This window comes from Kryptolebias marmoratus, linkage group LG8 (genome assembly GCF_001649575.2).
Source record: "Kryptolebias marmoratus isolate JLee-2015 linkage group LG8, ASM164957v2, whole genome shotgun sequence".
Lineage (NCBI taxonomy): Eukaryota > Metazoa > Chordata > Actinopteri > Cyprinodontiformes > Rivulidae > Kryptolebias > Kryptolebias marmoratus.
This window is the reverse complement of record NC_051437.1, coordinates 15,920,072-15,945,166: the sequence shown is the minus strand read 5'-3', so window position 1 is coordinate 15,945,166 and position 25,095 is coordinate 15,920,072. Positions and strand designations below refer to the sequence as shown.

Here is a 25,095-nt window from a genome sequence, read left to right as displayed (position 1 = left end):
ACCTTTGCTAATATCTTCAAACCAACTGTGTTTATATTTGACAGACACTATAAGGTGAGAGGTAAAGTGACTCACTTCAGCTGCCTCTTCTCTGCCCTGAACCAACACAAAATTATGAATACAAAAACCAACATTTTTTAAAACTTTTTTTTTCTTTTTAATGGCATGCAGCGGCTCAGGAGGTAGGGGTTCGTTCTGTAACCGGAAGGTTGCAGGTTCGAACCCCCCGCTCCATCCATCTCAGCCACCGTGTCCTTGGGCAAGACACAGATTGACTTCAATCATAGACTTCTAAATTGTCTTTTATTAAGTGTTAAGCATAAAGATCTAAAAAAAGATGGCTAAATAAACCACTGTGAAACTTTTGAGACCAAACTTGTTATAAGGGTACAGAAATCTTGTTGGAACTGCTCATCTCCCTGAGAGAACATCTGCCTAATATGGCAAACTGAGCAATTTCTACTGCTTGTAAGACATAATATTTACTTATGTTATTGATATTGATTTTATAATTACCATAAAATCACTTCAGAAAATCTGAACTATTCTGTTGAATATACATAAAATATTTGATTGCATACATATGCATGATCCCCCCACCCCCCACCAATTTTAACTATGGTTAATATTACAGGTTGGTTATTGTGGGACCTTGTCTTCCATCAGCTCCTTTCTCTGTCATAAATGGTCCAATCAGCGTTCTGATTCTTATCTCTGAGCAAAGAAAATGACTGGGGCATAACTGCTTTTAAACAAAATTACTTTCACTAATATGCATCCCATTATGTAATTCAAATTCATTCTTGGTGTCCTCTAAGAGAGCCTGAAGCACTAATTTATCTCTTTTCTCCTTTTAGAAGAACATCTTTGCCTTCTTACTTCCCATTCTATTTCTTTTCCACGCTGAACAAGCTGTTTCTGTCTTTCAGTCTTCGCTGTCAAGAGTTCCTCTCCTTTTCCATTTGCCCGCTGTTCAAAGGTTCTTGCAGAAAATGAGTTTGTCAAACTACACCTGTTGAGTAAAGTAAAAAAATATATATACTCAAACATAAAAGAGTAAAATGAAAGCGATAACAAAAATTAAATTCCTCTAATATTTGTTTTTTTATTAATTCAAAATTATACAGAGTTTATGACTGTTCATTGATGCCTCAGGCCACCTCTGCAGATATTTTGAAATGAAAAGTAAAAAAAGAAAAAAAAGAAACATTGGCTTTGAAATAATAATCAAAGTACAATCTTTCTATTTTTTTTCATCACCGGTGGCTTATTGTCAATTGAAGACAATTTTTTTTGCTATTTTACTCAAGTTTCTCAGACGTTAATGAAATGTCTGACCAGTCAAAACAACAAGACTGCAGTACAGCAGCCTTCCCAACAGACTTTAACAGCCCTGTTTTTGACGTCCTGTTTTAGGTGGAGCTGTTCACACGCTGAACTGAACGCCGAACGCCATCACACTCAGTAATTATCAAAGCACGTCATATCCTGTGCAAGAGCATACACTGCTGCACATACCCTACACTGAATAAACAGAGGTAAAAAAAAAAGAAGTTTACTTCCAACTTTGAAGACAAATATGTCTTTCTGCCAGGTTTGACTGGGCAGGCAGGTATAATAAGGTCTGGCTGTGACATCTGAGTTGGCTGCAAACCCCAACAACTATATTTTTATAGAGACCCTGACATAAAGTGACAGGTTTGTGTTACGGCAAAGTTCTCACATTGTTATGCACTTTAAAAACCTTAACATACATGCGCAAGCACAAAATAAATAAATAAATTTCCCCTTTAAATGACAAAAGTAGTAGCCTGACCTTGCTACTCTGGGTATATTTTTTGAGCTGTGTTTGTCTTTAAGGTCTCAGTCTTAAGTTTTATGTAAAATATCTAAATAAAAGGTGAGAAAATGTAAATATTTTTCTACTGCTAATTAGAATGTCATCTAAACGTTCAAAGTCTTTCCTTGAATATTAGATACTAGTTGACAATGTTAGGCTAACATAGAGGTGAATCTGTAAGACTCCAACCATTTTGTCTATATTGAACTTGTATTATGTGTGAAAAGCAGTAACTTGAGATTATTTCACTAATGACATTTGTCTACTTATTTCCCATCTACTTTAACATGTATTAAAAAACAAAGCAAAAAGATAAAAGATGCTATAAGCACAGCTTGCCAGTATGGTAGAAATGCCCACATTATTCATTTATTTTTCTCGGTGCTGGTTTCACAGCTGACGGGACACACGCTTCCTCACTTCTATCTTGTTTTCCAAAGCTACAAATCTTCCATGTGTGATCCATGATCCGTGGCTGAGGAGTGGCCGTGCTCTCTTTAAGGAAGAAGGCTCTCTTCAGGTCATTGGTGATTAAATTTAAGAAAGATATTTGGTGCGTTTTGATCCAGGCGACAGAATTATTTATAATTTGAAATTTCCAAGCACAAATGGGGAAGAACTCAATGCTTTTTACTGATAAAAAAAAGCAACAAATTCCCTCCCCCCTCCCCGATAATGCTCAAACACAGACACAGTTTGCTGCCTCTTGGAAAAGCAAATGTGTTTGGGTTGCAGGTGAAATTCACTGAAACATCACCGTGTCCGGGACTGCTCAGTCGTGAGCGTTTTCCTATCTTTGTTCCAATGATCTGTGAGTCCGTAATGACATGCAGAATTGACTTTGGGGCTAATGAGCTGTTGCAGAGAAGCAAAATAGGAGTTAGCCCTCAAGTTAAACTACAGGGACATGTCTGGAAAAAAAACATAAACACGAGCAGATTGTACACCGTTGAAATGTTTTATCATGCTTTTATTCATTTATTTGATTGAATTCTTTTTTTTTCTGCTATGATTTATTTTAATAATTGGTCTGTGGCATCTCTTTAGTTTATCTTGTTCCGGGATCTGAAAACAAATATGGCTCATCAACAGCCGTACTGTATGTACCCACAGAAGTGACACAATATGTGGGATGAAGCTTCCACCGACTGCTCAGAAGCAAATTAGTTCAACAGTGGCAACAAAACTAAGTCGGATGAAAATAAGACAAATGAAAAACACTATTTGTACTTAGATTGTTTTTTTTTTTTTAATAAATGAAAGAGAAAGCACATCTTGCCGTCCCATTACTCTTCAATCCGTTAAGCAAGAATCCAAATAAAAGACAAGGCAAGGTTTTAATCCATAGATATTTCACCGTTGCTGACACCCTAATGTCTTTTTTGCTGTAATGTCAAGAACAGCTTGATTATCAGTATCTCTGGTATACTCTGCTGTTTGAAATTGGATGTGATTACAGCCTTGAGAACAGAAGATAAAGAAAACAAGAGCTGTAATGGGTGACTGGAGATGGGAAGGGAGTCTTTGTATAATTATGCTTAAGTTTTAAGGCTGTCTGACGTAACCCACTATATGTCTCTTTAACATTTCTTATTGTTTTTCACGTGAAGTTGTCTACAGGACTTCTTTGGCATCGATGCATAGTTTTTATCGTCTAATAATACCCCCTGCTTGCCACATAAATAGCCAACCCTGTAACAGCAGTTGTAAGCTCTTTATTGGATTTAAGGTTGACTACATGAACAAATCACTTTGACCTCCTACATTGCTTTTCAGTTCATCCAGAAAATCTCTCAGGACTTGCCTTCTGCTGAGACGTAAAGAACTGAATGAAAAATCTGCTCGTCTCCAAGCCAGTTATTAAAGCAGGTATTTTTGTAGATTAGTATATGAGGCCATTTCTACAATGTTGTTCTTCCTATATGAAATGGGAATTTTAGCATGTAGAGTTGTTATTAAAAACAGAGATTTTCGGATGCGTTTGCGCCTCCTTGTTCCTTCCATTTACCTACGATGGCGTGCTGAAAGGATTAATAATTGAGAGGAAACTGCAAACTTTGCAAACAACAACAACATAAAGAGATTTACAACTGTTTTTGGATCATTTTTAGCCATGCTCAGAAAGTTTTACGTGTCGTTTTTGCCACCTAGTTGTATGACATTTTTGTTATAACTGTGTAGATGAAGACTTTTTAATAAATGAAGAAAAAAATGATTCCAAATAGTTTAGAATGATCAGAATGAATTATTTAACTGCAGCTAAAGGACTTTTTCTCTTTGTTTGTTTGTTTCTTCAGATTATGGAGCTATGTCAGGATGCCTGACGTATAATTTGTAATCTAAATTTTTAAAGCCTATTTCATAAAAATACTTTTTTTAAAACAACACTGATTACATTAGTGTGGACGTCAGGCACACAAGTATTTACTGTGTAATTTTGGATTTATAGTCACTATTTATTTCCACATTTAAATTCACCATTTGAGAACAACTGGAAACAATTATCTGTCACTAAAATAAGATTAGATCAGGTTTGTGCAGAAGCACTTGTTACAATAAAAGGATGTTTGCTCATTTTACTTCATGATGTGCACACATTTTCCTATTTACCTCTTTTTTTTACGGCAAATAGCTGAATCACATGTTGATATAAAAATACTTTTTATGATTCTCAGACTGTTTTTATTTATTTTGCATTTTTTTAGATACAACTAATGAGTTGTAATCTCATTAGTGAGTTGAATAATGAGTTGAAATTGTGTCTTTAGAGGATACTAACACCAAAGTTTTTTGTCTGTTATGTGTAAATACGACTCTGATTCATCCCTTGAGTTCGGTGCATTTTGTTCATGACTGAATGAATCATGGGATGAATGAGTGTAGTGGTGGTCAGAACAGCCCTTCACAGCAAGAAGTAAAGTTTTCATCCTCATCCTGTGCCCGAGTGGGATTTCTCTGGGTAACTTTCTACAATTCAAAAGTGTGCCCCAGTTTAAAGTGAGTAACATCTATTGTCAGGATCCAAGTTTCCCAGCAAAGCGTTGGCTTGTGAAAGGGTGATTAATTAATTAATTATTCACTTCAGCACTCTGTTGGTTGTCATCTTTAATCAGTGCATTTTTTTCCCAGATACCACTTGAACAGAAAGTGTTTTTTTTAAAAAGAAAAACAGCTTGTCACTTGGTCGATCAGGAGAAATGAAACCTGGCAACCTTAAGTGCATTTCTTCATGTTGGCTTTTTAATCTCTATTAAACTGTAATTAGAAACGTTTCTGTTTTATAGTATGGGAATCACAACACTATTTCGAGCGTCTACGCACAGGCCGTTTTTAAAAAGGCAATAACTGTTTTGCTAAATGAAGTAATGGAAACACTTTGATTTGCATTTTGTTCCCTTTTATATGAGTGAATTTTTAATTTCTTATTAGGAAAACAGACTTTTGGTATAATTCTTTGACCTGAATTTACTGAAATCATGCACGTTTTAAAATTTTGAAAACCCAAAGACACTAAATGTGACCTTTTTCTCACTCCTGTTTATGTTTTCATGAGGGTCTGATTAGCCCAAACCAGCTGTTAAAGAAAAATGTCAGCTGTTATTTCTAGGTTTACAAACATTGAAAAAAGCAAAAAGGCTGGGTTAGACACTGGCTATTCAAAGTTGATCCCCTTCTAGCTCCTTGCCAGAATCCCTCCTTCTTTGTGAAATGCAATCCATCACACAGGGTTCTGTCGCCTGGGGGCTCTCATCCTCTTCCACCACCCAGATGCCCACACGCTGCCAGTGCCACATCACTGCTGCAAAGTGCATTTGGCATGCTTTAATGCAGCAGAACTGACTTGTCATCTGGTCCTTCCCCCCGTTCCACCACGAGGCTGGACACCACCACCCCCACCACCCTCCCTCCTACCTATCAGTGTTTCTTTCTTTCTTTCTTTTTTTTTTACACTTTTATTTCTCTTCCTCCTCTTTTGCCAGCACTTAGTACGTCCTGCTTCAGTGAACTGGGCATACAGTGTATGACATGATCTGACCTGAAAGCTGAAGGCTTTAGCTATTATTGCCATATTAGAGAACGAGCGTGGAAGGGGGGGTGCGCGCGAGAGAAAATGAGTCAGGCAAGTCCCAAGCATGGCGTAATTCAACAACAATACCGACACCCTTCAGCCTATCCTGCAGAACCGGAGAGGGGCGAGGAGACGGAGACTGGGTGCGTTCCTGAGTGTTTAGAGATGGAGAGGGAAAACGAGGGAGCGAAGGTTACAGGCGCGTCACTCTGAAGGAGGATAGGCGTGCCTTGTGCGCCTGCATCGTTTGATGTTCTTCTCCCCCCCCCTGAAACCTCCACAGTGGGTTTTCAGACTCTCCTCGCGGGAGGTGGACTTTTATTTGGGGAGAGGGTGGGGGGAGGTAGTCTGGAGGCACAGGCAGCAGTGCGCAGCGCGCCGGTGAGCGGAGCCACAGCGTCCGCGGAACACCGGAGAAGTTCCACAGCAGCCGGAGCCCCCCAAAACGCGTCCCGCACCAGCTGAGGAGCCGAGCGTGATGTCATGACTTGTTCAGTCACTCAGCACAGGTGACTCTCGCTTTCTTCTGGTTTGTTCGTTATTTGGAGATTTTCTGAAGGAGCAAAAAACGCCCCCAAAATATAAGAATACGAACTCGCACTGTGCGCGCTCAAGGAGGGGTGTCAGTATCAAAGATGCAGGTGGATCGGAGCTGCGCGGGTCCTTGTGCTCGGTTTACCTGGCTGCTCCTACTTTTCTCAACTCTAAGCATCGGGACAACCTTGGTGGGAGGCCACCAAAGCATCCCTGCGTCCGTGTAAGTATGGCTGCTTTTTTTTTTTTTTTTTTTTTTTTTTACGCAAATGTGTTCAGTTTTCAAGGGAATCTCCCAAACAGAACTTAGCTGTAGAGTAAGTTTTCTGAATTCTTTTTTTTTCAAAATTTCTACCTATTTAAAAAAGTCAGTTTCAGCCGTGTTCTAGGACAAACCTGTGGGCAGTAGCCAAAGTAGACTATTAAACAGGTATTAAAGTGATGTTTTTACCTCTTAAAGTTGTGACAGATTTGTTTATATTTTCTCAGTAAGACTGCATTTTCTTTTTATTTGCTCTCTTTTTTGCATGCACATGTTCTGTCGACAGGGTGAAGTTATGGGCATCAGCCTTTGGAGGAGAAATGAAATCCATCTCTGCAAAGTACTCTGGCTCCCAGCTGCTGCAGAAGGTGAGGAGCTGTTCAAGGAACTCTTCAGGTGTAAAATAAACTCAAGGAATCTTGAATATTTAGACGCTGAACGCTACAGGTTCTCAGATTTCTTAGCTGGAGCCCCTTTATTCCCCACGTTTAGACAATTATAGGACCTCGAAGATTGTTGAAATATTTGAAAAACAGTGCTGGGTTTGATTTAGTTGCTGCTGTTACAGTAGTATAAGAGCACTCTATAATCCAGATGTGTTTATTTGTTGTACTTTTGGCTGCTTCCTTCATAAGGGGTCACCACATCAAGCATACTTGCACAAAAGATTTAGTAATTGTTTTATTTCAGATGCCCTTCTTGCCGCAACCTGGGCTTGAACCTGCAGCCTCAGAATTACAAGATTGTGGCCGCAAAATGTAATCATTTGTAATTTGTATAAATATTATTTTGCAAAGAAACAATTATACACTTTGGATAAAAAAAAAACTATCATTTAAAAGCGCAACAGTATTTTTTAGTCTATTAAAACTGTTCTGTTGATGTAAAAAAAACCAGCTTATGAGCAGAAATGGTTTGAGTTGGATAATTTCTGATATTTTCTTCTCTTAAACTTCAGGACCTGTGCTATTTAGCCACTTGAGAACTGGTAATGCCTGTCGACCATGTAGGCACAGATTTAAAAGCTTATTCAGTGCCATTTAAATAGAAGTCGGTTCTAAAGCACTCTGGCACATATGCACAACCACGTTCACAAATGGCTGTTAAGGAAAGAGCAAATTTTATTGCTACCCAGCAGAGTGTTTCCTGCATTTAAAACACCCCCTTACTTCCTTTTATACCTCTTTGCAGCCTTCTCTCGACACTCTTCCTCACTGCTTTACAGCCTTAATGCAAGATTTGAGTGTGATGAAATGCAAATTTTCCTAATGGAGGGTCAGTTGATGAAGCTTGAGTTAAAACTGGCTAATGGATAATTGGTGGATGAAAGGCCAAGATGACACAAACATCTTGGCGCAGGCATGGGAGCCAGTTTAGCTCAGGGTTCTTGTGAATGAACACTCGCTGTGGTGTGTGCGTTACACATGACAAACAAGAGATTTGACATGATTCACAGACATCTGTCTGTCACATTTATCTCCACATAGAATCAAACTGCATATGAACACGACCAGGCGCCACATACTCAGAGGCACAGTCACACACACATGCCGGAGCCTGTACAGTGTGCATTTCATCAGACGCTGATAAGGCAGATGAGTGGTGTTATCTTTTTGACAGGATGAAAACTGTTCACCCTCCTCATCTTTTTTTTTTTTTTTTGTTCGCCTCCGAAAAAGAGATAACCCTCCCACAGAATGACGACCTCCTTATGAAATGCAAATGAAGGCCGCAGGGTTAATTGAGTGAAGAAAAGACAGAGGACCACTTTGTTGGTTAAGTGCATCCTTTTGCACCAGATTGTCGGCATGTAAATGCGGGGTTCTTCGCAGATGTGCAGGTTGTCTGAACGCACATATGCGCTTAAAACAAAAGCGATGACAGTGTGTCACGGCAGCATCCTTTATGCTCTGCCTTATTGTGAGTCTGGTACAGGGCAGAAATGCTGAGGAGGGACCAACAGCTGACCCAAGGGCACATATGCTTTTAAATAGACAACAGACACTGTTGTACTTGGAGGAGAGGCCACTACTGAGGAGAAAAGACTCTGCACTATTGAGTGTGTGTGTGTGTGTGTGTGGGCATGTGTGTTAGTGTGAGCCTGTGTGCAGGTTTCCCCTGGGCACAGGACAGATGGACTCAGTCTCTCCTCAGTTATCTTTCTGACCCTAGTGTAACTAAACTCCTGTGGTAATAGCAATACCTCTGGATGAGTTGCACACACACACACACACACACACACACACAAAGCTATTGCTTTATAGAACTCTGATTTAACCATTAGGAAAATTAGGAAAGACCATAGTGTCAAAATTAGATGAATAAATTGCATAACTTTTTGTACAAAACACACATTACTCAAATCTCTATGAAAGTTTCACAGAAGTATCTTAAATACAAAAGGCTCAACAGACTTGTTATTTAGGTGAATGAAAGAGTAGCAGATTGCAGCTCTTGCTGTTTCATTTGCACAAAGTTCAAACACGGCAAATTGATTTAGATTCTTCCTTTGTGTTGACATTAAATTAATTTGATGCTTGACTTCCGATTTAATTATCTTTAATACAACATACTCTTAACAAGCACAAAAGGCCTTGTTAATTATAAATGATAACACAAATTCTTCCAATAAACATCTTAATTATTTTTTAATTGAGGTGCAGTCCTAATCAAAATAAAGAAAAACTTAAATTGATATTTCGCCAACAAAGTTGCTTTTAATCATTTTACTGTGAAAGAAACGGAATCATAGAATATATTATTTTTTACATTATTATGATATTTACTATACTAACATAACACTTTGTCTTACCTGTGTGGATCTGTTGAATGTATCCAAATCATTGCTTATTTCCTTCATCTGTTGTTAACGTCTCTTTATTCAGGGTTCTACCAGTCAGAACCACACTGTTGAGTGTGATCCTGAAGAACAAAATACAGTGGTGTCATAATACTCACAGACTTACACATCCCTATAAAGCCAAGGAGACATCTGTTTTAAATGCCTACAAATGGCAGAAAGAATTAGCTTTGTGTATTTTAGCCTCTTCACTGCTAGTCTGCTGAAATCTTTAATTTCATGTATCATTGAGCAACCTGTCCAGACGAGCCAGCCTGGCTGCAGTGGTTGAGTCTGTGTGTTCTCTAATGATCGGCCTCGCTTTCCTCTAAAATGATGTTGTACTTCTCAGGAATCAAGCTGGAAAGATATTTTGGTGCACTGAAATAACTTCTTTAATCTTCCTAATGAAAAAAAAAAAAGCAAACCAATCACTCATTGTGGCTGTGGCTGTCCGTACATGTTTGCTTGTCTATTTTTAAAAGCATAAGTTGGATGAGAGGGGTGAAGAATTGGCACATGCCTGCTCTGCATGTGTTAGGTTTGCATGCCTACTTAAAACATACTCAATTACACACACACGCACACACACACACACACACACACACACACACACACACACACACACACACACACACACACACCATCTCTCACCATCTCTCTCGTACAAACACAGAGCTAAAGAGCAGAAGATGGGAGGAAGGTGTAATGATGTGTGACAAGACTATGCTGGAATCGATTTGCTTTGGTGGGAAAAAGGAAGAGTGTGTGCGTGCGTGTTGAGTGGTGTGTGCAAGTGGAGCCATACTATTTTCTTTTACAACCCAACAGCTTTGTGCCACAAGCCACTGACATGTCTGTTGTCAATATTCCTAAAGAAAGAGTGGAACTGAGTGAAACTGGGACTGAGGGAAGAAAAGGGACACCTTTTGCGAATTTGCAGGTACTGAGCTACAATCCGATTTGGTAGTAGCTGAGAATCCTCCTGAACACATACTCTTATCCAGGGTACTTTATCCAGTTCCTCATTTAGTACTGTACGGCTCTGCATGAGTGATGAAAGCCAGCTCCTGTCTGCACGCCGTTTTCCCCCTAACCAATACAGTGCTAAACATTGGTCTGGACTGTGTTGTCATCATGCAGTTGCAATAGCACAAAAGGATTATACCATTATACCCTCCCCACCCTTTTATAAATTAATGGTATAATCCTTGCGTGTTATTGTACCTGATTGGTTTCATGCTGCTTGATGTCAACACAGTTCAGACCAGTGTCAAGCATTATATTAGCTATTGGAGGGAAGGAGAAAAAACAAAAAGAGCTCATAGATGAGAGTCGCAATCATTGCTTGCTTGTGTGCCAGTGTGTAGAGCTGATATGCCTGTGAATGACACACCGCTTTTTATAAAAAGGAGCTATAAGACTAAAAAGAATTTGGCTGTTGTAAAAACTCCTATGTCAAAAGTTTCATAACAGTTCATGCAAATGCTGTTTTATAAACCTTTACATTATTTTATGGTTATCTACTTGGAAGCCTATAATTATTTGCAAGTGCGAATAGCGGCAGCAGCAGCTGGGTCTAGGCTAGTGGCTTGTCTTGAACAGCCTGGTTTCTTCCAGTAGGAAAATAAACGGTTTAATGAGAAATTGGCAGCAATGTTTGGTTTATAAAAGAAATGAGCATGAAACACTATGAAATATTTTGATTGATTTGTTTTAAGACACCACTTTGCTCTTGGCTTCACGCAGACTAGCTGTTAATTCATCTGTCCAGACTAAATTTTTATCCAAGCTGATCTCCAATACAGCTATCTACAACTGGTAAGCTAGTAGTTGTTCATAAACATTTCCACAGAACTCCACGTAAAAAAGATTTGAGAAGAGTTCCTGAGCGACTGAAACTGCCTCCTTTGTGCCTGAATTTGGGTTCTTCCAACACCTGACTTTCCACCAAATGTGACAAGTGAAAAAACTTTTATAATAGAAGTATTACAAAAATCAGCATAAAATATAAAATAGATGTATCAAATACATATTAGATAAAATTCCAATTTTAGCATATAAAGTTTGGTATATTAATTTATTTTGCAGATGAAAAAACAAATGTCTAAAGTATAAATTAAGAACCACTTTTGTTTACTTCACTCTTTGACTTTACTTGCTCTCTATGCATTGATCTGTGTGCGATTTGTGTGTGTTTTTGTGTCAGAGGAAGGAAGGAAGTGTCAGTAATCGCACCAATCTGCTGCAAAGGCTCGGTGATGGCTGAAGCCTTCCAGTGTAACAGTGTGGTGGTGAGCGGAGGACAGTCGCAGATTAGATTCAGCTTTGGGAAAATTGAATAGCTGTCAGGTTTGGTTCAGGATGGCTGGCAATGAGGTGAATGAAGGAGGGTGTGTGGAGGGGTGTGTTCTGACTGACTTTCACTCTTTCCTTTCCCTCCCATCACCCTCCCATCTCCTCTCCTGCTCCCCTCTCCCTCCCTCCCTCCTCATTGGGTTCTCATTGAGAAAAGCATGATCTTGCTAAATTCGATCTGCTTAAAGAATGATAGGGGAGAAAAAGCTGTGTGTGTGAGAGAGAGAGACAGAGACAGAGAGGTAGGAAGAATGGGAAAAAGAACGAGGAAGGTCTTGTCAGAGAGTTAATTACACCGTTAGCAGTGCAGCGTGTGCTGCCATCCTTTCATGTACTAACCGGGCAGCTTTAACCACCACATACACTCACTCTTAGTGTAATTAGTGCTTTGTTGGTGAGAAAAGCCTGTGTGAATCAAACACTGAATTTTCTGAGAGCTCAGTAGGCAGGGAGCAGGATGGGGAGGGGTCTTTGCAACCGGATTAAATGACTTAAACTCCTAAAGAGCTCAACTGCTGACTCTGTATTTGTTGGTTTATAAAGTAAGTGAGTTTTGATGACTTATTATATTTTCTTGATTTATCCTCAACCACTCCAAGTTAACTTGCTCGGAATGAAAAGGGTTTGATTCACGCAAAAACAAATTTTCCTGTGTATTTTCCCTAAAATTTCACATGGTGTTTGGATATTCCATGACACTTTTTCCTAGGATGATGAATGTGATGACACACACACACCCTCGCTCAGATATAGGTAATTATGACAGATTGTTCACCTGTTGTTGTTCCAGACTTTTCCCGCAAACATTCTCCAACTGGTGAGGGCGCTTGGCTAATAATATTAAGCACATTACTGTGTGCAGCATGGTGTGAAGGACTGTCTGTGACTTGCTGCTGTCCACATCAATCATCTGGCCACTTGTTTGGATCCACCCTGTTCTGTTGTAGGTTATGATTTTACCTGTGAAGTGATGGAAGAATATCAGGTCTCATTACAGATTCCCCATCAATCACAAAGTCCAACTTTTGGGTCCTAAAGTCCTGCATGCCCAGATAATTTTGTTTTATTCTTCATGCTGGCCTTAGACTGACTCGCTTTCTTTCACTTTTACTTTGGTCATAAACTTTTTGTCAACTCCTCTCTTTGTCAATGTTTCCCCCTTGTGTTTTTGCATATCATCTAATTGTTCTCTTTCTCTCCTTCCCTGTTTCCTCTTTGTAAGTTCTCTCTCTCTGCTTTAATAATAAATAAGATGCAGCTAAGGTGCTAAAGAATACATGGAGGGGGATGCTGGGACTCACCGGTATTTGGGATAAGTGTTGGTGCCAAAAAACCCTCAGAAAATATCTCTGCTGGCAGAGCACAATGTCCTACAGGCGCTGCACTTTTCACCTGCCTCACTATGCAGTGGTTTGCAATAGTCTGGGCACCCCAGTTCTTCTTCTTTGTCTTTCAGCTGTTCCCTTTTCAGGGGTCGCCACAGTGAGTCATCCTCCTTCATCTAACTCTGTCTTCTTTGTCCTCTGTCCTCACTCCAACTACCTTCATGTCCTCTGTGACTGCATCCTCATATCTCCTCTTTGACCTTCCTCTTTGTCTTTTTCCTGGCAGCTGCATCGCTAACATCCTTTTACCAATATACCCACTGTCCCTCCTCTGCACATGTCAAAACCATCTCAGTCTGGCCTCTCTAACTCTTGCTGTACCTCTGATGACCTCCTTCCTAATCCTGTCCATCCTCGTCCCTCCCAAGGAGAACCTCAACATCTTCAGCTCTGCCACTTCCGGTTCTGTCTCCTGTCTTTTTGTCTCCAAACCAGACAACATAGCTGCTCTCACCACTGTCTTATAAACTTTTCCTTTGACTTTTGCTGCCACCCTTTTGTCACAAATCACTCCTGAAACTCCATCCACTCCATCCTGCCTGGACTCTCTTCTTCACCTCTTTACCACATACCCCATTTTTGACCTTAAGTACAAGAAAGTCCTGCACCTTTATGACCTCTGACCTCCTTGTAGCCTCACTGTTCCACCTGCCTCCCTCTCATTCACACACATGTAGTCTGGGCACCCAAGTTCAAAATTGATCATTCTTTGATTTATTAAATCAGGATAAGCTGAACTGATTTTTATTTTTTCAAGAAACATTTCATCAATAATGTTTTCTTTTTGTTTGCTCTTGCTGTTAACAACTCAGGAGTGAAAATATATACAGCAAAGCATGCCATCCCATAATCGCCTGTTTCTGTGTGCGTGTGTTTGTTTGTCAGCAAAATATCTCATGAACCTTTGGACAGATTTTAATTAAACTCGGAGTAACTAATCACTGGATGTACATCTACAAATGATTAACTTTAGCCAACAAAAAAAATGGCATGCCATCGTGTAACTCATGATACATCCACATCAACTTGACTCACACACACACATTTCTCTTAGTGCTGCTGCCAAATCCAACTCAGTAGGACAGCAGTGGCCCCACCTTCTGACCTTCACTTTCTCCATCTTACATAAACAAGTCTCCAGCCAACGCAATGTGGATAAATTCAACCATATAATGTAAAAACCTATATTAGTCAGTCAAGAACTTCTTTAATAAATTTGATAAAAAAAAAGTATTTTATCTGTGCATATTTGTTCCTTGACTCACTGCTACACTGATGTAATACATTTATTGGCCGTGATCCTGCACTGGCCAGTGTGTTGACAACCCTGAGGTATTGCTGAGCAGTGAGAAAGTGAGAAACAATTACTTACACAGGAAACAGAAAAGCAGCATTGGTCAATCGAGCAGCATTGATCAAATGGTGTCATTTTACACGTGCTGAAACTGTAGGACACAAGGCTCCAAAGTAACAATATGTATCTGTATCATCACTGCTACAGGAGTTTTTTCTCTGGCACGATGCCAGCGTCTTTCAGATTTTTTAAACCAGCCTCACAGATGTCCACCAAAGAAATTTGTCAATGTAGTTTTGAAACCTCTATGGTTGGTTTTGGATGTTCAGCTATTAACATTTCTTAGTATCTGATTGCCAGGCATTTTTCACTGGTTCCCACATGATATCCCACACAATGCTGCATTTATGCTGTTCCTATGGGTTTTTATGCAAATGCTCTATGACCTTATAGTTTTAGGATTACATAACCATTAGCTTCTAGTCTACACTCGTTTCAATTTGTTCTTTATATTTATATGCACATCCCAGCTTTAAGGTGTCTACTGATAAATGCTTTGTGGTTTTCAAAGGTCTCCACTGTAGGTGTGGTGCAAATTTCCCCCCATCTTTTTCTTTGAATGCATCAAAGCAAACTCAAATAAAACTGTGGTTCAAAAAGTGTAACTTCCCATTTTAAATCTCTCCTCGCCAGGATTAATTTTGCCTTTATAAATCCACCACAATGTTTTGCTTTCTCATTCCACTTTCACGCCAACTGACGCTCGAATCAGTTTGAGACCGTGAGAATGCAAGGAGTGGAATAGGGAAGCAGCAGGGCACAATGTGCATGCTGCTAAGCTTGAAAAATGTATTTCAAGACTCCACTGAAACCAACTCAATGGAAGCAGCTGCAGATAGATGCTGGACTATTAATCAGTTCTGTGTGATCAGATTAGACCTGCTCTTGCTGCTGTTCTGCTTTTGCTGATGTGAATTATGGCTTGTGAAAGAATAAAAAAAGCGAATTTAAGATGGTACTTCCTGAACTCGGCTCTTCAGCATTGAGGGGGAGAATCTGCATTTGCCTCATAAATGAATTATTTTTGCATAAATACGTTTTCATGCTGGCAAAAATGATGACAGTCTAAGCCCTTTAGAAGCTTCTGTAAGTGTGTTAACACTATAGGTGGTGGGTGTACGCCATGATGGCACGCCATGTGAGGACAGTGAAAGATTGCGATCATTAGGGGGAGCATGGATTTGGCACCCTCTTAGAGGGGCAATGGTGCATACCTAACAGACGCCATGCCCCCTGTGACAGACTCCTCAGCAAAGCCACCAGCTATGCAATAAGGTCTTTTGTGTGTGTTTGTGTTAGTCTACAGCTGTTGTTCTGCTGTTCAAATCTAAAGACTTCAGGCAGTATTTCAGCACTATCACTGCAGAAGCACATGTGAAGGAGCTGTGAGGGAATGACTTTTATTGACGAAAGAAACGAATGAGGTGTGAACGTGGTTTCAGTTGTGCAAAGCTAAAAGGAAAATCACGCCTGTCTTGCTTACATAAAGGAATTATGAGTACAGTAATTTCATTCATGTTTTCTGGAAGACTACTTCAGGAGTCCTCTGTGGCAGCCAAGCCCTAAAGGCATCCTTTTTCAGCTTTATAGCTTCCATGACCTCTGATGTCCACCAGCTGGTCCTTCAGTTGCTGCTGGAACAAGCACCAGTGACCTTCTGGCCACAGCTCTATTGCAACAGAGGCCTTGAACACGACCTGTCCAGATTTCATTTCACCTACACGTTAAAGTGGTGACTCTGCAGAAGACAGGGTTTTTTCTTTTTGGACTTGCTGTAATTATTGCCCGCTGCTGAAGGCAAAAGGGATATAATGTATTTACCTGTGTTTGTGTGTGTTCATTTGTCATGTTAGGAAAATATCTCATGAACAACGGGATGGATTTTAATGAAACCCTTACAAAGTAATGATTGGATGTACATCTACAACTGATTAGGTATTGAAAACAGTCCAGTTCACTTTGGCTGTCACAGCTAATCAACCTTAGCCAATACAAAAACAGCTACAAGTTTGATGTGGTAGTACCTGAGAATCATTCTCAACACGTACTCTGAGCACAAACACATTTTGCAAGGTCATTTAATTTCAATATCTATCTGAGTTTCATAATGCAATACACATAATATAATTTGCAAGATTTGTTTAAAATAGTTGTAACTTTGTCTTTTCTCATCGTAATGCTAGGCCATTAATTTAACGTAAGTTTTGCAAGATTTACCATCACGTTTCGCTTGGTTAAGTCAAATGTAAATTTGAAATTGTTTTCTACATGGTGGTGCATTTGGTTTGCCTTGTGTCACTGCAGCAAGAAGGTTGCGTGTTCTACTTTCTTTGTGGAGTTTGCAGGCTCTTCTTATGCTTGCGGAAGTTTTCTCTGGACACCATGTTTCCCTCCCACAGTCCAAAATGCACGTTGCATTAATTGCCTACTCTAAACTGTCAGTAGGAGTGAGTGGGTGGGTGAATGGTTGTCTTGTCTCGTTTGTCTCAATGTGACTCTGGCGACCTGTTCAGAGTGTACCGTGTCTTTACCCAATAACTGCTGGAGACAGGCACCAGCTTCCTGTGAGCTTTTACAGACACAAGCTAGTAAATAAATCACATAATGAATGAAAATGCAAAATTTGTTGCATATATGCTCATAAACTTTTTTATCATCTGGTGGATTTATGTTGCATGTCATTTTAGAGTATTTTGTATAAAATCAACTCAACTCAAGTTTTAACAAACAATGTGTTATGCTTTTCAGAGCTTAATGTTCACAATTATAATAATAAATCTTAAACTCACCTTTTAAAGCTGTTCATTGTCTTCTTCAGTTTTCACATTTGAATTGGAAACTTTAATGTAGATCAACCAAATTAAAAAAAAACAAACATAAACAAAATAAAGAATAAAGAAGAATTTGATAATTAACTTTTTTGTGAAGTGGTGTCTTAAATCATTCTTAAACCAAGAAAAATTATTAGAATATAGATTTTGAGGATCATGCTTTGTTACAGCTCTGTTTTTAGGTAAATGCACTGGAAGGGCTCTCGTGATTGGGAAACCACAACATCTCCCAAACAATGAACACATTTTACTCAAGCTTTAACTGAAATGGTTTTCTGTCTCCATCAGCCGATTCTGATGGAAGTTTATAAATGATACATTTGCAGCTGCTGTCACACTAAAGCAAATCAGTGTGTAGAATTGATGATAAAGAGAGACTTGTGAGATCCTTATTTTGCTGCTCTTATCTGTCTAGATTTAACAGAACAATAATCAATCAAATCAAAGAGGTTCCGCAGTTTGAAACATAATTATGAACCCTCAACATACGGCAGAATTTACTTATGTTTTATTAACTACAGAGCTAAAGTGTGTTATTATCAATTTGGGCTTTTTTTTACAATTGCAGAAACATGATTTAAGTAAGCAGTAATGCAGATCAGAGTTTTTTTTACATGATAGAAACTGAGAGTAGGTTGGCAGCTCAACACCTCCTGAAGATTTTTAAAATAAGTTTGGCCATGTGCATGTCAAGAGGCCAGTGTCTTACCATCATGAAAATGTTCCTACCTTGCTCCATACGACACAGTCTATTTCCCGTCGGTATCTGCCCTCCTCGCGCATTTTGATTTAGTGGTCTGTCACATCTCTGTCAGCCTGCATGTGTTCTCACAACTCCCCTTTCCACTGTGGATTAATTGAATTTCTAGACATAAAGATTAATTCTTCATCCACCCCTGCTGATGGATGGTAAATGAGGCAGCGGTTAAGAGTGTAGTCATTCAGGCAAGAGCAATCTATGATTGTTGGCTTTTTAAATGATGTCTTTATCTTATTTATGTTTGATTAACAATCATTTATATTTTGTCTGGATGTGTTTTACAATCGGTTTTACAGATGACTCAGACCAACGGGTTTTTGAGGCGAGGAGGACAAGCATGAAATGAATTGTTCCACTTCATCTCCGACCAGCGCTCTTCTTTTAGAGGAACAATTTGTCGGCTCACATAGAAGGCAGGGAAGAAAGAAAGAAAGGTGGAAGTGCAACAATTTGACGTTCTTGGTAGATTCTGTGAGGCGGTAGTGATATCTTGCTGGGGATTTTGCTGGTTACTTCTTGTCTTATATCCCAGTACATGAACTGCATGCTCACAGGAGGCAGAATGTGACATCAGTCAAAGCTCAGAAGGCTTCAGACAACCTCCATTCTCTCCACGTTTCTACACATAGAAACCTGCAGCACTGACCCACTGACATTGTGGCAGAAAACAGAATTAACTTCAGCTGCTCGTCTCCCTGAGGTCTCCTCTTGTTTTTTCCCTCGCCTCACCTCATGTCTATTTGTCTGTCCACCCCGTTTCCTACTCCACGCTGAGTCGCAGTCGCTTTAATTACAAACATGGCTTTGGGGAATCTGTGACTATTCATGTTAAATCGTGAAGCTGCAAGATGTTTGTTCCCCTGAACATGTTTTTCAAAAAGCTTTTTAAATTAAAGAACTCATGCATGCACCTGGTAGAACATAGTTCACAAACTAAACAGTGCAAGTTATTCAAAAAGAAATTGCCCCCCTATTTTCAGTTTCTGTCCTGCAATTTAATAAAACAATTAAATGTTTTTTTTATACAGTTTCTAACAATTAATTACATTAGATATATATGCTTTCAGACCACAAATGTGTATACTGGTCTATATCAGTTTTGTATTTTAAAATACAGTAAATTTAGTAAAATCTAAGACAACTAAAATGTTTACATGTACATTTAAAAGTTTATGAAAACACATTTTAAAGAGAGTAGAGAAGCAGGGTTAAATGTGTCTGCTGTTGTTGTCATACCATATTATTGTTTGACACAACAACAACAGTGCAGGAGTAAAATGGATATAAACTATGCATGGTTTATACATTACAATGTTTTATAAATAATACACTCTGATCATTTTGGTATGTGACACTGAATGGAAAGAGAACAAGAGCACCTGTTGTTTTTTTACATATATAGTTTATATTGTAAGTCAATTTCTTTTAAACAATACATTTATTAATACATTAATTACAGTATAATGCCTTACAGAACCGCTCTCAATAACATGTGAAATTTTGACATTTTATACTAGCACTTTTGAGAGATTTTTGGATATTGTTCTAAAGCAATAATTCTAATTTCAATTTAATATGGAACACCAAAAAAGTAATAGTTGAACTGAAGCCCTGACACTAGGTTTGCTTTATTTTTCTTTTGCTATTTTTTTTCTTCTTCTCTTTATCTTTCATCTTGAATAATAGAATGTTTTTTTCCAGCTATAGTTTTTCATTTTGTTATCCAGATGTTTGCTTATTTGAAGACCTCAGCACATCTGATAGTCTGTTAAGTGATCTTATTGGAGTTCTCAAGTAATTTTTTTGTTTGTTCTAAGTGTTTTCTTTTTGTGAATGACAAAAACTTAGCAGTGCAGTTTGAATGAGACACTAATACCGTATAACCACTGCCACAAAGAGCTGTGTGTGTCTTTGCGGTCTCCTCCATGCACCATAACTGCGATAGCTCCTTTCACAAGTTCCTTGTCAGCTGACTGTCTTTTAAAGTTCATAGGTTTATAAGTTTTGCTGGAACAGTCTTAAAGACGGCTGTATTTTCTAACAGCCTCGGCCAGCTGCTTCTCAGCGGAACAGCAGAAGCAAAACGACTCCATTAAAGCTCACCGGCTTTTCCGCATAAACACGCCCACAACAACTTCTGACCAATCACACAACACTTGGCGCAAACGCCTGAATGAAACAGTTTGGCCAGGGCCTCGTGTCGTGAAGCTGCGGACGAAGCTGCTACAAGAACAAAATGGCAGAATTTTCGTCACGCAACAACGAGAATGAGAGCCGAATTCGTGACTTCTTATGGAGCATGAAAACAGCTTTAGAACTTAAAGTTTGGGAAATGGAGGCTTTCCTCTTCAGTATTTACTTTATCGTTGAATTTCCAAGAAAAAGGCTTTCAATAGCCCGCAGCTTTGAGAGAAAAAAAAAGCAAAAACTTGTGAAAAGACAAAGCCAACAACAACAAAAGAAGAAAAACAAGAAAGTCAAATAGTATAATAGCGACTGTCTAAGGCATAATCAATAATTAATTAAATAACTTTCTTGAAATATAAGAGCACATGTCTGCATATGTATGCTTGTATTTCTCTGTTTGTGTGCACTGAATCGAAACCTTCATTTAAAAATTGCAGCCTCTACTGTCACAGAGCCAGAGCAGAGTATCAGCTGAGGCTCATTCATGCAAACAGATGAAAGGAAATGAAAGGAGAGGTTCTGTCTCGTCTGAATGTGTATGTTAGCACTGCCTGCCTATAATTTCAACACAAACACAGTGTGGCTTATTTTAAAATTCAGCAGGAGAGAATTGGTTGAACTTGTGATTTGATTCAGAAACTTCACACACTTCAAGGTACGATCATGTGCAGCATTTTTAATGTCATCTTGCTTGAATAAATTTATTTTAGATGCCTTTTAAAAAAAAGACATCTGAAATATTTTGGAACATAGGTAACAAAACTAGCATTTGATGAAAGAATGCATATCACCCACCACCCTGCAAGCCAAAGTATAAAACAAAAATCTCAAGCAATTTGTTAGCACTCGGAAATAACTGTCAGCTACTACCACACCCAATTTTAGCTTAATATCTTTAAAAGTGACAGAGTTATAGCCATTTATTTGTGCTTTCTAAGGCTGACTAGCTGTGGCAGCCATCTCGAATGAGGTTGACTACAGCAGTTAGTTAGTTTTTCAATTAATACTTTCTAAGCGTTTCATTAAAATCCATCCACTGGTTCATATTTTGCTAACAGACCAACAAACAATTGGACACACACGGGCAATTACATGATCGCCTGATGACACATCCAACAGATGTCTAATTACTTGCTTGCAATAAAAGAAATTACTTTAAAGCAAGCGCACAGATTTATTTTTATTAATTTTCTTTTCATGGAAGATTTTTTTTTAATCACTGTGGTGAAAATGAAAAAAAAAATCCAAACAACCTTGTTGAGGCAACATCCAGAAAGCTGCACTCAATCCCTGTCTGCCGCTGTAATTGTGCACTGTTGTGCACCATCTCCTTCTCACTCACTGAAAACATTGAATTCCTTCTACTTTTTACACACTGCCACTTTAATGTACAGTAACACAATTATTTTCTACTCTAGCATCTACTTTCCTGGGATATTTTGGTCTCCTGACTCGCTACTAGCTCTGTTTTCATCTCATATCCTCTTGTACTTTGTGTTTAAGATGTTTAATTCTTCCTCTACATCTTTTTACTCAGAACTGTACTTGTAACACAGATATATCATTATGACCAGTGAAACTCATTGGTAAACCAAGTAGCAACATATAATCATTTTTATATGTATATATATATATATATATATATATATATATATATATATAATAAAGACACTTAAGAATCACAAAATCTCATTAGTGCTGCAGACTTAATTCTTTTAACTAAAGCTCCCTGTGAACTCTTGTTTCCTGGGAAAAAAAACTGTCTGCATGTGTAGCTTTCCTGTTGATGATAATTTGAAGTGCTAACTGGGTCTGATCTGCTCTGGTCAGCCTGATTAAACACAGGCCTGCAGACGGCTGGTGGTCTGCAGCATTCTGCCTAATTGACCATACGAACATGATAACAAACACATAAATACTTCCAGTCAGGCTACAGGAAACTCTGAGCTCTCCTCATGTCTGTGTGTAATATCTGTCAGTTTGAGGCCAGTTGTACAAATAGTAAAAACCTACGGACAGAGGTTTATTGGTGTTATATATAAAACTCAAGGAACTTCTCGGTATAAGTTGCAGCTCCATCCATAAAGAAAATCTACAACACTGAGATGATTAGTAAAGAAAGTGGAGCCAGAGAAGAGGAGAAGAGATGAAAACACGCTATCTAAAAAGAAACAAATCCACAGGGAGAGTTTGACGGAAAACTGGTGAAGAAACCTGTCAGTTTAGTTCAGGTTTGAGCTGCTGCTGACCTGTCAGCTTTAGCAGCCCACAGGAAGCAGGACTGGCTTAAAACCTGGATTTCCTGTCCCTCTGTCATACAGCAGTTCTCAGTCAGCCAGTGGGATTATTGTTCCAATTTTCATGTTGTTACAGCCGCTCTGGGATATAAGTCATCAGCCAGTCACTTTGATTGGATATAGATCATATTATTTCAGGCTGCAACTATCAGCAGAGCTACTGAATTAGGATGGAAGAATTTTGTGAAACTAAACCTTGTGATCATTGTCACCCGCTGCCATGAAAGGCAAATATGTAACTGCCCACTAAAACCAAAGTGCAAGGACTTTCACTTTCATGGGTTTGCAAGATTAAAGTAACACCTTGTTTGTTTTTGGTGTCTTTTGAAGATAATTTTGAGTCTCCTCTTTGACTGTGGCTTGTGAATAAACCATCTTAGTGGCATTTCAGACTCAGACTCTTCAGTGCTTCGGCTGTAAATAGTGCTGATTTTGTGACATGAGCCTGATTCCCTGCTTGTTGCTGATCACAACATGTTGAAGTTTATTTTGAGCACATACCAACTTTCCTTACAGTGGAAACTCAAAAAGCAGCTTGATTAACATGGTCCTCTTTTTGCCAATTACCCCAACTGCTATCATAATTTAATTTTACTGTAGGGCTTAATTTAAACTTATCAGAATCTTTATATATGCAGAGTCACAGGGATTTTGTACCTTCAGTTTTTGCCCTTCATGCTCCTTTACCTGGATGCTTGAAATGATAACTGAACTGATCAGTAATTGATCAGTTTTTGCAGATGAATAAATATTTTCTTTGAAATTATATTGTAAAAGTTTCACCTAAATGGAAATTTAGTCATTATAACCTTTTGTTTGTTTCCTTCTGCATCTCTTTAAATAGAGATTTCACTAATCTTCTGACCTCTCCCTGACGTATCACATTTTTGCTCTTTTAATTCTAAGTGATTCTAAAAAGAGTACAAGCCCCGATCAATATCAGTCTCATTTTTCTTTTTTCTTTCAATTTTATTGTTTTCCCTGTTGGATTAGGATTTCATTATGGCATTGCAGAATCAAATAATTGATTACTTTTTTTTTTCTTGTTATCCCAAGTCACATTCAGCACAAACTTTTGCTATGGAGCAAACTCTTTGCTCTAATTTCAAATGACCTGCAGCTTTACAGACGATTGCTTATATCCAAAAAGCTGCTCCTTCCCCTCCTCCCGCTGTGATCTCTCTTGCCCTCACTCTGCTCCTTGTTTGTGCTGCTGTACAAAAAGCACAAACTTAAGCTGGCTGGCATATTATTAGTGCTGGCATGCTATTTGATATGGTAGAAATCTTATGTTAAATCCCCCAAGAGTTAAACACAACCTCCTAAAGCAGTACACACATTTAAAAAAATGTTTTTTTTTTTAAATTTTATTATGTGTGTGTGCACATGTTTCCACCTCTCTTAGATCAGTTCTCAATATGTGCGTGGTACTTATGCGTGGAGAATTATAGGACTTAATGTTCCTGTCCGTGGTCGAGGCTCTTGCAGCACCCCAGTAAAGTTTTACAGTTGAATAATGTGATTATCTGTCGTGCAGAAACTGGGGGCAGCAGTGTGTCATCAGTGCTTATTGTGTGGTAAAACTTGATGTGGTTGATGATTCCCAGTTTAGCTGATTAGTTTCTATTTATATGCAGATTAGCTTGAAAAACTCTACTTCTGTAGTTATTTTCTGCTTCACAGTTACAGTTACTGTAATCTTATTACTCAAGTACTCCATATGAAGTCCTAAAAAGTGCCGCAACTTCATCAGTGGTTACCAAACTTTTCACCATTTGACCCAAAACACAAGACTTTTAAAGACTCATGTCCCCAAACATCGCTTGCTGAAGTTTAAATGCATCACTGATAATCCAGTTAACCAAGGGTGTGTGTGCATTGCAAACAGTTTAATCGTTTATCATTAATATTTTATCCTTTTTAACAATTGTTGTAAAATATGCAATCAGCAGTTCTTAAACTTAATTAGATTTCTGGAGATTATCTCACATCCCCCATGTTTTATTACCCACAATGGGGCCCTGACAACAACTTGATGAACTATTGCTCTAAGTTACTTTCTGTTGCAGGTTCGCTCAGGAACAGGAGGCCATCTCTGCAATTACTCTGCAGGACAAATTAAAGCCTTTGGTGATAAGTTGTTTTGATTTGGTGTAGTTTATTGTCATAGCTTTTCTGACTCTACAAAACATACCATTAATTCTATAAAAACAATTCTAGTCCCTCAACAGAGTCTGAAATGAAGTTTTTAGGGAAATGATGTTCATGTCTTTAAAATATCTTGAAGATGACTCAAGAATGTGTCAAACTACTCCTGCCTGCATCTCCCTTCAGCAGCAGTGAACTTGGCTGCTGTGTCTCTTCCCCCTTTGCCACATG

General features: G+C 38.7%; 1 protein-coding gene across 2 annotated transcripts in view; it reads left to right on the top strand.

Annotated features, from left to right (window-relative positions):
- The first annotated feature begins 6,180 nt into the window (after positions 1-6,180).
- Positions 6,181-25,095, top strand: part of cacna2d3a (calcium channel, voltage-dependent, alpha 2/delta subunit 3a) — a 114,648-nt gene continuing 95,733 nt past the window's right edge. For both annotated transcript variants that reach the window (XM_017415113.3, XM_017415112.3), the window contains exons 1-2: positions 6,181-6,666; positions 6,992-7,073. In XM_017415113.3, the coding sequence (XP_017270602.1) occupies positions 6,545-6,666; positions 6,992-7,073 (204 nt within the window). In that variant the 5' untranslated portion in view covers positions 6,181-6,544. The remainder of the gene's footprint in view (positions 6,667-6,991; positions 7,074-25,095) is intronic.